Here is a 14,205-nt window from a genome sequence, read left to right as displayed (position 1 = left end):
CTGATATTCTATGATTCTATGATTTTAAATGGACTTGAGAAAACAAGGCTGCATTAGTTAAAACCAGTGAGATTACACTGGTCAAGGTGGGAGAGGGCAAGGGCTTGGACAAGAGCATAATCCACATTCAGATTATTATTCACATTATCCACATTCAGAATTTGTAGCCCTTTCACCCCTCTCCAATCAGACTATAAGTATTTGATATTAGCTGAAGTTCTATGCCTAAGATTTTTGAACCTTAACCTTAGAGTAAACTCCAAGAAAGTAGCTGCCCTTCACAGCTATCTTTCTAATAAGCAGTAAACACTTAATTTTCAAGTCACCATACAAAACTAGTAATAAAACATGAATCGTCACTCTGGCAAAGACAGGCATATCTGTTGAACTTGGTTTACAATGCCAATATATCCACATATCTTAAAAGAATAAGTATGACAGAACTTAAACATTAAGATTTTTCAGTACAGCCATTCACTACAGTACAATTTCCTCTTCATTTTGGAAGAATGCAGTACATACCCTCTTTGAAACAAATCCACATTGTAGAATTTGTGGAGCTCCACGGAGAATTCTATCATAGCCTGTACTTCACTCATTTTTATGTAGCTGCATAAGCCAAAATTGTTGTCTGCACCTTAGTTACTGGAAACAAACAGAAAAACAATTTTTTTTTTGGAGTCAGAGGCGAAAAGACACTTTTTTTTTTCTTCAGGACCAGTATGTGGCACGGGCTGTGCATAAGCTTCCACACTGCCTGTCTGCACTTTGAGTCTGAGTGCATTAGGGGTAAGGAGATGCTGTATGCCAGCAGTTCCTAGTGCCACTCCTTGATTCAGCTCCAGATCTCCACTCTAAAACATACTTGGCTAATGCAGCTGAGCCAGTATGTGGGATGGGGCGTTAGTAATGTAAATATAGGTGTTGGCCAGTAGCAAATTATTACTACCCCCAAAATAATGTGAGGGAAGGAGTCTTGCTTCTCTAAGGCACAATACTTTCCCTGCACTGCTCCTAGGTCCAGTGCACCTTCATGTCATCCCATACTCAGGGCTTCTGGCAAAACCACTATCTAGCCCTTTTAAAAAATGATTTTATATTTCTTTTATAATAAGTCTTCACATCCATTTTCAGCCATAAAAAGAATAATATTGCTAGGACCCCATTTAATCCTAACCACACAGAACGCTATTTTGACATTCCTTTGCTGAATTCACTTTTTATGATGGTTATCAGTTTTAAAAACAGACTGAATCACTATGTTCCACTTCAGTTTAAATCACGTCAGTGCAAGCAAGAACAGTGTCTTGAATTTCAACATTCTTCCTACTGTACAGTTTAAAAAGTTACAAATCATTAACAGATTGTGTAGGTTTGAGTTTCTTCTCCAACAATGTTTGTTTATATCTATGATTTCTGTTTGTTACATATGTTGTAGCACCAAAAAAGCTGAAGTAAAAAGAAGAAAACAGAACCTTAAAAGTGTTTCTTTGCACATGGCCAAAACCTGATACCACTGAAATCAACAGCTAAATTTCCACTGGATTCAACAGCAGCAAAAATTTGCCTTTTAATTAACAAAATTCAACAAGTAGCAGTATTATGAAAATAATCAGATAAGGCTAGTTCATATTGGGTCTTAAAACATTCTGGTGATTAGCATCCAGAAAGAGGTGTTTCTTTAACTCAACACTCATCTCCTGCCTAAGAAACAGTGGATTGCTTTGTGGAAAACTAGCTATATATAAGCAACAGGAATCAAGAGACAAGGTGAGTGAGGTAATATATCTTGTATTGGACCAACTTCTGCTGGAGAGAGAGGGCAGGTCTACACTACAGCAGGGATCGAGGGTCTGAGATCGATCCACCAGCGGTCGATTTAGTGGGTCTAGTAAAGACCCCCCGCCCCCCCAAATCGACTGCAGATAGCTCTCCAGTCAACCCCTGTACTCTACCCCCAATGAGAAGAGTAAGGTAAGTTGACGGGAGATTTTCTCCCATCGATCCCCCGCAGTAACTCGACCTAAGGTACGTTGACTCCAGCTACGTTACTCACGTAGCTGGAGTTGTGTAGCATAGGTCGACTTACCGCAGTAGCACAGACATAGCCAGCAACAAGTGTGCGAGCCACACAGTCTTCTTCAGACCGGTGTGGCTCTAAAGCTTGCCTCTACCACAAAAAGAAGCTGGTCCAATAAAAGATATTATCTCATCCAGTGTGTCTCTCTAATATCCCGAGCTACAACCACATTGCACACAACAGGAGTCAGTGCAGTTATGTAAACATCAGACATAGATTACAACAGACCTTATAATGAAAGTGAAGTGTATCTTAATGCAAAGACCAGAACTAATGCAAGGTTTTAGTAAAAGTACAGTAGAACCTCAGAGTTACAAACGTCTTGGAGATGGAGGTTGTTCATAACTCTAAAATTTTCGTAACTCTGACCAAAACATTATGGTTGTTCTTTCCAAAGTTTACAATTGAACACTGACTTAATACAGCTTTGAAACCTTACCACGCAGAAGAAAAATTCTGCTTTTAACCATCTTAATTTAAATGAAACAAGCACAGAAACAGTTTTCTTACCTTGTCAAATTTTTTTTATTAAAAACTTTCCCTTTTTTTTTTTTTTAATAGTTTTATGTTTAACACAGTACTGTACTGCATTTGCTTTTTGTTTTTTAACTCTGCTGCTGCCTGATTGCATACTTCTGGTTCCAAATCAGGTGTGTGGTTGACCAGTCAGTTCAAAATTCTGGAGTTCGAAACTCTGAAGTTCTACTGTACTGTGTCTAGTTCTTTTAATACAGGTAAAATCTGAAGATCATTTTGAAATCCAATAGTATTAAGCATTAAGAATGGAAATGCTTACATTCAGAAGTCAGTTACAATCATTCTATTCTATACTATACTAAGGACCAAAATTCTGCTTTCATTTACATCTTTAATTCTCACTGGCTGTAGTAGGAGTTGCATGGATGTTAGGTAACAAAAGAGGATCAATAAACTATTAGAAGAAGAATCTTTGTTTCTTACCTCTACTGGTAAACAATCCATTTTAATATGTGAAATAATCAGTCTTCCAATTCTCCATTACTGCGATCAAAAACATGTTTACACTAAAAAAAAAAAGAATAATAATAATAATTAATTGTACCTCTTAATGTAAGCACACATAGCTCAACATCCACTATTTTTCCTAACTTTTCCTCATGTGTTTGAAGGTAATAGATTAACAAAATGTTAGTGAAGAATAATTCTATCTCCACCATATTCGTGAACAATCCAGGCGTTTAAGTGAATGAAAGTACTGTCGGAGACTTATTTTCCCAATCTTCTTTGGATTTCAGGCAGGCAGAGAACAGGATTCAGACATATTTCAATACACTGAACTCTACTTCTTTTTACTAAGGATGGTTCAAACAGATTACAGTTTTCCTTTCTGTATCTCTCTCATCTGCAGAGAAATAGTTACTTCTGTAGGCTTGTACAGCTATAAAATTTAAACTATTGTTGCCTTAGCTTCAGAGGGGAAAAAAAAAATCAACGAATAAAAGTACAGTATAAAAAAATATACATGCAGTTTCTCAAAATGGGCATTTTTCTTGGTGGGTCATTCTTAACGCAGTGCCTTTCAATCCCAAGGATTTGGGGTGAAAGCCTGCTCCCACTAATGTCACTGGCAAAACCCCCATTGACATCAACAGGGACAGGATTTCACTTCTTTTGCTTACAGAGTGTGTAATACATATTTCCCCACACTCGTTTTTAAAAATGGTTTAAGATATACAATAGGATAACAACTTGGAAAAAACTCAAGTTGAGTAGTTGACATTTTTAGTCCTAAAATCCTAGCAATTCAATCACAATTTAAATTCTGAGGAAGCAGTTTACCATCACAGCCACTAAAAACACAGTGAGAAGAGTCTGAAGAGCAGAAATACATAAAACGATGAAGGGAGGAGAGAAGACAGTAAATTACACGAGCTTGTAATCTTGTGCTTCTCCTATGTCTCTTACTGCTCCTTCAGTGAGTCCTGTGGAGGATGTCCTGATGCATCCGATGAAGTGAGCTGTAGCTCACGAAAGCTTATGCTCATATAAATTGATTAGTCTCTAAGGTGCCACAAGTACTCCTTTTCTTTTTGCGAATACAGACTAACACGGCTGTTACTCTGAAACCTGTGGAGGATAGTCCTCCAACTTTTTGGGGAGAGTTCTACAGGCCTCTGTCCTTGGTCCCCCTCTCTTCTCCCTCTACACCTTATCTCCCTTTGCAACTTAAGCAAACACAAATTCAATTACCATCTATATGGTGGGTTTCAGAGTAGCAGCTATGTTAGTCTGTATCCGCAAAAAGAACAGGAGAACTACAAAACAAAAAACACTAACCTAGGAACCTATCCTTGCAACAAAGCCCGTTGCCAACTGTATCCACATATCAGGGGACACCATCATAGGGCCTAATCACATCAGCCACACTATCAGAGGCTTGTTCACTTGCACATCTACCACTGTGATATGTGCCAGCATTGCCCCCTCTACCATGTACATTGGCCAAACCGGACAGTCTCTACGTAAAAAAATAAATGGACACAAATCAGACATCAAGAATTATAACATTCAAAAACCGGTCGGAGAACACTTCAATCTCTCTGGTCACTCGATTACAGACCTAAAAGTCGCAATATTACAACAAAAAAACTTCAAAAACAGACTTCAGCAAGAGACTGCTGAATTGGAATTAATTTGCAAACTGGACACCATTAAATTAGGCTTGAATAAAGACTGGGAGTGGATGTGTCATTATACAAAGTAAAACTATTTCCCCATGTTTATTTCCCCCCCTACTGTTCCTTACACGTTCTTGTCAACTGCTGGAAATGGCCCATCTTGATTCTCACTACAAAAGGGTTTTATTTTGTTTTTTCTCTCCTGCTGGTAATAGCTCACCTTACCTGATCACTCTCGTTATAGTGTGTATGGTAACACCCATTGTTTCATGTTCTCTGTGTATATAAAATTGTCCTACTGTACTTTCCACTACATGCATCCGATGAAGTGGGCTGTAGCCCACAAAAGCTTATGCTCAAATAAATTTGTTAGTCTCTACGGTGCCACAAGTACTCCTGTTCTTTTTGCATCTATATGGTGATGGTAGGATATAGATATTCAGGCCTGTCTGCAAAGGCCTGTACTTTAAGAATTTACGTGTATTCTTATCACTTGGCTAGTTCTAGAAGTATAAAAGAATCAAAATCACTGTCTGCTGGTGTAAGGGCCTTCTCTTACTGTGACAGTCTGAGGCCCTGTGCTTAGGCTAAGGCCTTTGGCTATGCAGCAGAGGCAGCCATAAGCTAGGAAGCGACCGGTCACATCCTCACATTCCAAACTAGTCACATTGAAAGAAGGTGCTATTGGGCTGTTAGGAATACAATCCTGTCCTGATAATTCCTATCACCTCCAGAGAAAGGGAAGTGCCTAGAAAATGTAAAAGGAAACTTAGTTTGATAGCATCCTGTCTGGCAAGAACTCACTTATCAATAGTTGGGATGTGAAATCCTCACTTCTGTAGTGTTTTGTCATTATAGTTCCCACTTTGCTATTGTTTGTCTGTATAATCTCTGTCTGGTTCTGTGATTGTTCCTGTCTGCTGTATAATTAATTTTGCTGGGTGTGAACTAATTAAGGTGGTGGGATATAATTGGTTACATAATCATGTTACAGTATGTTAGGATTTGGTTAGTTAAATTTCAGGAAAATGATTGGTTAAGGTATAGCTAAGCAGAACTCAAGTTTTACTATATAATCTGTAGTCAATGAGGAAGTGAGTGGGTGTGGGTGGGAGGGGGTGGGCGTGTGGTTGGGGGAAATGGGAACAGGGAATGGGGGTAAGGAAACTGGAACCATGTTTTGCTAAAGGGGGAAATGGGAACAGGGAATGGGAGTAAAGAAATTGGAATCATGTTTTGCTAAGGGCAGGAATGGGAACAGGGACACAGGTGTAAGGCTCTGTGGTGTCAGAGCTGGGAAGGAGGATACTAAGGAAGGAAACTGGAATCATGCTTGCTGGAAGTTCACCCCAATAAACATCGAATTGTTTGCACCTTTGGACTTCGGGTATTGTTGCTCTCTGTTCATGCAAGAAGGACCAGGGAAGTAAGTGGGTGAAGGAATAAGCCCCCTAACAGGTGACAACTCACAGATCTACCTCACTACTCTAGAAACGCCTTCATGTGCTATAACTAAAATCTCAAACTGTCTGACATGCCTCATTGACATCTAGCCATCGACTCAAGCTAAATATGGCTAAAACAGAGCTACGCAGTGTAGTACTGCAGAGTACACTTAATACAGCGACGGAAGGGGTTTTTCTGTCACTGTAGTAGGCACCACTGTTCCCTCTAAGCTGTGCGCGTGTGCACCCGCACACAGATCTTAAACCCTGCGCACACGGCAAAACACCCCGCGCACTCCGGCTTTGGAACTCCGGCTTTTTTTTTTTTTTTGCTTCGGCGGCAGCACAGAACAAATTTTTTGCGCACACGGCCTGTTAAACATTAGAGGGAACACTGGTAGCCACCCCCTCAAGAATTCTTCCATTGACCTAGAAGTCTCTACATCCTAGCAGTCTCTACATCGAGGCGAAGGTCAGCTTAGTTACATGTCTCCGGGGGGTGAATTTTTCACATCTGAACGACGTAGCGAGGTTGCTTAGCACCCACCGTCAGCCAGCTCACCAGCGCATCCCATCTGCCGGTGGCCCTACCAATCAACTCCTCCCAGCGCCTCCTGCCCGCCACAATCAGCTGTTCCACGGCATGCGGGAGACGCTGGTTGGGAGGGGAGGAGCAGAGACTGGAAGAGGGTGAAACTGGGCAGGAACAGGCAAGACGGGGCAGAGTAGGGGTGGGAAGAGACAGGGTGGGGCCTCGGGCAGAGCAGAGGCAGGGCGAGGGTAGAGGTTTGGGGGAAGGGGTGGAGGTGGCAGGGGCTGAGCGGGAGTAGAGCACCCCTATGGAAAGGAGGAAGCCAGCACCTGTGGCACCAGTGATTCCACTAAGGCTTCATGCAGTTGCAAGGGAACACATGTAGAGATGTGAGAGCTGGATCAAAGCCTTATTTACTTTTTCACTACCTAATTTAAATGTGCTAAAAACGTGCCCAATTGATTCCAAGCTGTTTGTATATGAATACAGGCCTTTTAAAATTGACAGAATTCTGAATTCAACTGTTCTGTCTTCTGCTATTTTTCACTATCTTGATGGAAGGAACTTTTAACACAACATTCTTTGCACACAGGTTTAGGTGTTTGGTTTTAAATGCTAGGAGAAAAAAGGAACAAACTCAGACTGACAATTCATGAGACACATAGCCTTTTTATCCTGTTATGGAGTCAACCTATGACCTTTATTTGGTATCAGTTACGGTATTTCCTTAGCATCTTCATTTTTTGTTACTAATTTGATCAAATCAGATTTCTGCTGAGGCTATAATAATCATGTAATATGTTCTTCATCTGTCCAATTTCTTGGAAACCTTTGCTTGTTTTTTAAATGTAGAGCCTCGAGTTCCATTTTTGCACAATATATACTATGTTTCGATCAAAGTCCTAAACTTTTCAGTGCTAATTTCAAAATGTTTATAGTAGTTTGATATAAATGTAGATATTAGGGTTGCCGAGTCTCCAGGATTATCCTGGCCTCTCCAGGAATTAAAGAATCTTTAATTAAAGCTTACGTCATGCAAGGAAACCTCCACGAATACATCTAACCAAAACTGGCAACCCTAATAGAGATACAATCTTCCTGTGAGATCCACCAAGTGTCATCTGGACCACCTTCTTCAGACCGGTGACCATAAAGGAGGTCATGGTCACAGAAAAATTTTTCACATTTCACAACTTGCTTTAGAGTAGTGTTTCCAAAACTTGGGATGCTGCTTGTGCAGGGAAAGGCTTGTGGCGGGCCCGGCCAGTTTGTTTACCTTTCTAAAGGTCTGGCTGATCGCTGTGCCCGGCCAACGGGGGCTGCAGGAAGTGGCGCAGGCCGTGGGACATACAGGGCCTTTCCCTGCACAAGCGACGTCCCAAGTTTGGGAAACACTGCTTTAGAGTGTTAAATGTTACTTCTTCTTCAGAAATGTTTAAATAGTATGTGTAAACACCTATACATCATAAGTATAGGATGATAACACCTGATATGTTCTCACCCTGAGATGACTGAACAAGTGGCAAAGAGCCATACTTTACTCTGCATTCCCAGATGGCATCTCTAGCAACTTGGACAATTTTCTTTTCAGTTGCAAAGCCAATAGCATTTTTATTTGAATGGATGCTTATAGTCATTATCAAAACAGACTAACCATCTTGCATTAATGTTAGAGTAATTCCTTTAATTTTCTCTCTATTTTTTCACTTGCAGCATCTAGAAGTGGATTAGAATTAAAATTTGTGTGCAGAATTATTTCTAGGACAAAGTACTTCAATCATGTCTCTCTAATATTGTGCTACACTGAAGGTAAAGTTAGCATAAAGGAATGTAGCAACCTTATCAAGTCCAACTTTTGCCTTTGTTGCTTTTATGAATAAACCGATCTTTGCAACTTTTTTGAGTGTCTAAAATAGACAGACTGCTCTAAAACAAACAGACTGCTCTAAAACAAAGCCAATATCGATGAGCTGTGAGAAGGCCTCGCAGAGACTTAAAATTATCATGTATATGTTTCAGAAACAATGGCCTTAAAAATGTTTCATACTTAATGATCAGCTCTAACACCTTCAGCAGCACATTTAGTCACACATTTGGTGATCTTGATGAATCCAAAGGAACCAGTTTTCTGTGCTTTTTGAGAGGAGCATGAATCCTTTTAATGTTACTATTTAAACTACTAATGAGAACATTTACATTAGAATAGTTATTAATTTGAATTGTTTTTTTCTGCTGTTTACTTGTCATGTTGAGTCAGAAATTCAGACACTGATGTTTGGTAAACACCAGTTTGCAGCTTTCAAATTTATTTCAGTTAGAATGACAAATGACCTATTAAATACAATGTTATGAAGAAGAAAAAATAAGATGAACTCCTGTACAAATCCAGGTTATAAGAAGCCCCACTCATCTTCCAGGTATTTGGATTTTAGCAAACAATGCCTTCCTTATCACTCATAGTTTCACCCATTTCCCTCCAGAACATACAGACAGCTGATCCTACTCACTAGCCACATGCTCCTCTATCAAATCGCCATTGACTCCACCCATTCCTATTCTCATTAAGCTTCTAAACAGTTCAATAACTTATTTTTTCCCCAGCAGGAACAAGAACCACCTTTATTATTTTAAAACTTTTTAATATTTCCGTTCATAGTTGAAAAGTTCGAGTTTAATGCTTGAAGCATCAGAACACTTTCAAATATAAGGAGTTTTAAAAGGTGGCATGTGTTTTTTGTTCTCCTCCACCTCCCCCCCACAAATGGATCCTATTTTTAAAAGTTGCAAAGTAAGGGAAACAACCACCTTAACTTTGACTACATAAGGCTACCTAGACAACAAGAACATCCATTAAGGATGGTAGTGTGGTCTAACAGAGTAAGCATCGGATTAGGACTAAGTGAGGAAGACCCAAATTCTACCGCTCTCTGTGTAGCTTATTTCCATAGCCTGTGGCTGCATGTATCACAGATCTTGTGCACTTTCAGAGTTTGCCCATAGGCTTTAGAAAGGTTTAAAAACATGGATAATTTATCTCAAACTAAGTGTGACACACTTAAATAGCTAAGTATAGTTAGGCAAGCCACATAGTTATATAGCTTTAAATGACCATATTCACAGGGACCTTGACCCACTGGACAAAAAGTGTAACACTAAAATAGAGAAATATTAGAAAATGATCAATTTTGGTAGAGACCTGTATTATTTAGGTGGCACTGTTAGCAATGAAGTGTACAATAGTTAGGCATGGCAGAATTCAATTTTTATTTTTATAAGTTCAATGGATAATATCAATGTTTATTTAGGCATTTGTTTCTATTTTTATTTTCACAGTTGCAGGAAACTGTGGGGGGGAGGGAAGACAATTTTATGATAAATTTTATAATAATAGACATAAAGCTTTAACTTTTTGAATCCTACAACCACTGAAACCCAAATTGCCAAAAAATAAAAAGTAAATAGCCTTAAATCAGACTCTAATAAGCTCTCAAGCAGCATTTTTCTTACTTTGCCTATCTGAATATTTTGATTATCATCAATAGAAATGTTTTGGTCAGTTTGTGTGTATATGGTGTGTAGGATAAGCACGAAATTAAAGAATTAAAGTTTGCTTAAGTTTGGTTAAGGATCTATATAAGTATTGTAAAGAAGGTCCCAACCAGGAAATAAAAGAAGGCTGTGAGAATAAGAAGTAATATTACTTGTAGTGGATGGGAAGAATGTATGGCTGTAAAAGTAACTAATAAAATAAAAAGCTATAGTAACAAGACAATGAAAAATTGTCTTAAAAGAAACACGCCCAAATCTTCCCACTGTTCTGCCGGTAAAGCAGGGCGATTGGGAGGGAGGGGAAGAGATAAGAAAGGAAAGGCCTTGGGAATAAAGGAGGCTGTAAATCTTATCTGGATTAAAACTGGAAATAAATGTGAATTGTCTCCAATTGGTTTTTAGATGAAGTCAGTAACTGGCAATGACATCATATGTTTGTTAAATGGTATAAAAAGTAAACTTTTAAAGGATTTATTGCTAATACCTGCTTGACTATGCTGGAGCCAACCAATGTGGATCTAAGCACCCCTGAGGTTAGCCCATTTGTAAGTATCTTGATCAAAATGCTTATAAATGGTTTGTTACTGTTTCAATGTAGTAAATTTCTTACTAGTTAGGCTTTTTAGGCATGTTTAGAGCAGTTGTATAAATACTATATGGCCTTTATTAAATTTAAAGGAATTTATGGTTAAATTAGTATTTGGTGATCTTCCATATCAATATTAATAATTTCAAATATTAATTCCAATATGGTGAAATTGATGATTACTGATACTTACCAATAAAAAAAAATCAACAACAATTGTGTATAATGTGACTCTTGATCTGGGGTGATGATTGTGGGACAGAGTTAAGGTTCTTGAAGTTAGCATTCTTACTTTCTCCTGCATTGTCTCCTGACTGACTTATCCTGTTTGTGATGCCCATTTGCAATTACCCAGTTAGGCTAGACTCTGCTAACTGCAAGAAGAGGCAGAGGCAAACCAAGACAAAAGGGATGAAGTTCTAAAAATTTAAAATTATCAGAGAAAACCCAAAAATTGTACCAGAAGGCTAAGAATATAGCACATTACCAAGTACTTACTACTGATAATAATGAACTATAGGTTACCAATACATTAACTTTTGCAAACTTGTACATGCTAATCTTCCTTACTCTGTGCAGTAAATAGCAAATGCATTATTAACAAGAACAAAAGAGATTACTCAACAATATACTGTGATTTCAGAGAAGAATCAACTTTTCCTCTCCTTTGCTGTAAATCCAGCTCCATTCTTTCTGTCCTGTTCTCTGCTTCTCTTTGGCTTGAAATGCTCCTTAGATTTGAAGTTCCTGTGGCTGTACCTCTTTGCATCAAGTTTATCCAAAAGCAGGGTTTTTCACCTAATGGGCTCCCACTTGTCTATTAGGGACCTTTGAACTGTATTCCATCAACAGAAGTTCAAACAGTCACTCTCTCTGTTCAGGTACTTTAGGTCATTCCTGGGTGGGTTTCTCATTTACTGTTTTCATATAACAGCGTTTTGATCAATTCCTTTTTTCACCAATTATATTTCCTTTCAGTTATTTCCCTTAAGACTCTCTAGTATGTTGGTAGATTTTATTTCCCTTTACTTCCCTTCTTGAATAGTGTCTGCTCACACACCCAAGTCTATTTTTTAATGTTTCACGTGACCTGAAACCTTTCCTACTTTCCTTCTTCTCACTTCGAAGTCTGCTACTTTTACTCTCCTGTACTTTTATCACCTCACCTCCTACCCCAGCTCCAGTTCATCCACTAGCTCAGCATCCAGATTCTTCTCCTTCCCTCCTTCTTCTCTAATAGCTTCTTCCAGCTTCCCCTTCGGGGCGGATTCCAAACCCCGTCCCCAGATCAAGCTGCCGTCTCTTGGTTGTCCCTCTCCCCAGGACAGCATTCTGTGCTGCTACTTCACAGCTGCAGCAGGTGCATGGTGCCAGTGCCAGGGTTACTACATAGATTCTGTGGCTTAAACAGTGGAGAGTCACCTATAACATATGCGGGGGCAGAGGGGAACAGAGAGATTCAGGCATTTTCAGGCCAGAAGAGACCACTGTATCATCTTATCTGACATCCTGTACACCAAGGCCAAAGAACCTGTATTAAGCCAGGTAATGGGACATATTTAGGAAATTAAGAAGACTTGTAAAACAAAGTCCATGAGCTGATCAGTGTGAATGGGTTGACTCTGATTAACAAGACAGCTCCATATTTCAGAAATGTCAAAATCACAGCAAGGAAGGTTCCTGCACAATTGATGAATATTATAGAAAATAAAACTCTACTGTGTTGTTTCTAATATGAAGGACGATTGTATAAATAAATATCAGAAGATGCTACCACAGTCACCAAAATGTTAGAAGGTAAATATGTTGCTGAAGGTACTGTAATTGCCCCTTTTAATGATTCTCGAGACAGGAAGAGAATCCAAGATAAATCACTCAAAATTAAAATAAATACAGAACGCTATTTTTAGTTTTCTTTATACAAATCCTGCAAAGGAGGAAAATAAAAATGTTGATGAGGAGTTCTCTGTATCCTGTTTCTAACAAAAGTATAACAATAAAACATTTCTGTTTTGAGATGTATCCTCCACTCCAAAACTTCCAAGAACGATGAAAAAAGGAAACTGAACACAGACTATAAAATAGAATTATCTGGTGAAGATTAAAGTGACTGATGTGGTTTTATTCCATCTCTCACGCTGTGTTTATATTTGGCATATTTCAATCTGTGTTCTACCTACAAACTGAAGTCACAGCTGTTTCATTAATTCCCTGTATTTCCATCTGTGTTTGCCATAGGAAGTGTGCTGTCATAGTTTTCTATTTTCTGCTTAAAATAAACACAACTTGCTCCCCGACTTCTCACTGACCCCAAAGAGTGGAAAAAAAAAAAAAAACTCTTTTCCTCCCTTCCTGCTTCCTTGTTGTAGGCCCTGTTACTTTTATTGTTGGATGCTTCATGCATTGTTCTGTGAGAAAGAATAATTAAGAAAGACATTTCTACATGTATTTATAAAATTGTATTTACTGTAACAAATATCTGCAGTCATAGTTAGAAATGAGAGAGTGTGCATCTCTATTTAATTCCCAATTTCATATTTTGAAATAAAAAAAAATCTGTAGTTTTCTATACAGTTTACTTCAGGATGTACCTGAAAGTGAGAAATTGTTCTATGCCAAATAGAAGATCTGCATAGAGCCGAATACAGCAAAACACTAAGCAAGTGCTTAACTGCATTTCTGTTCAGCAAAGTGTGTGCTTAAGTCCCACTTCAGTGGAACTTAAGCACATGCTTAAGTGTTGTGCTGAATCAGAGCCACGGAGCTTGACCGTGGAATCACTCTCACAGATGGTCCTTACTCATAAATAGTCTGACTGTAGTCAATGGGATTGCTCATGTAAGTGTTTGCAGGATCAAACCCACTGATTTTTGCTATGGATGTATGGAGAGTTTCCCAGATGCAAAGTCACTTTCTAGGAGTTATGACATTTTCTACAAAATCAAAAAATTTAACAACAAAAACCAAAACCTCATACCCCTTCCTTACTCTTACAATAAGGAAAAAAACAAATGTAATATCATATTTATGTCTCGTTAATATGTAGCATTGGTTAACATGCAATTCATGAAATTTTCAAGAACATATGTTGTCTAAAAGAAAAATCAATGTGAACTCAAATGTATTTGCACTAGGGCTGTCGATTAATTGCAGTTAATGCACGCAATTAACTCAAAAAAATTAATCGCGGTTTTAAATCGCACTGTTAAACAATTAAATACCAATTGAAATTTATTAAATATTTGTGGATGTTCTTCTACATTTTCAAATATATTGATTTCAATTACAACACAGTATGCAAAGTAGACTGTACTCACTTTATATTATTTTTTATTACAAATATTTGCACTGCAAAA

At 38.4% G+C, this 14,205-nt stretch overlaps 1 protein-coding gene across 5 annotated transcripts in view; it reads right to left on the bottom strand.

Annotated features, from left to right (window-relative positions):
- FAM135A (family with sequence similarity 135 member A) overlaps positions 1 to 14,205 on the bottom strand; it is a 147,317-nt gene that overhangs the window by 121,485 nt on the left and 11,627 nt on the right. For 4 of the 5 annotated variants that reach the window (XR_012638780.1, XM_074947923.1, XM_074947921.1 and 1 more), the window contains exons 2-3: positions 3,041 to 3,123; positions 523 to 645 (exon numbers count right to left, since the gene is read on the bottom strand). Coding sequence is in view for 4 of the 5 variants with exons in the window: in XM_074947923.1 (XP_074804024.1) it covers positions 523 to 599 (77 nt within the window). In the remaining variant the exon portion in view is untranslated. Of the gene's footprint in view, positions 1 to 522; positions 646 to 3,040; positions 3,124 to 12,015; positions 12,237 to 14,205 lie in introns of those variants that run through there. The other variant, XM_074947924.1, reaches the window with a different exon arrangement.

Source organism: Natator depressus, chromosome 3 (assembly GCF_965152275.1).
Source record: "Natator depressus isolate rNatDep1 chromosome 3, rNatDep2.hap1, whole genome shotgun sequence".
NCBI classification, from domain to species: Eukaryota; Metazoa; Chordata; order Testudines; family Cheloniidae; genus Natator; species Natator depressus.
This window is presented reverse-complemented; position numbering and strand designations above follow the sequence as displayed.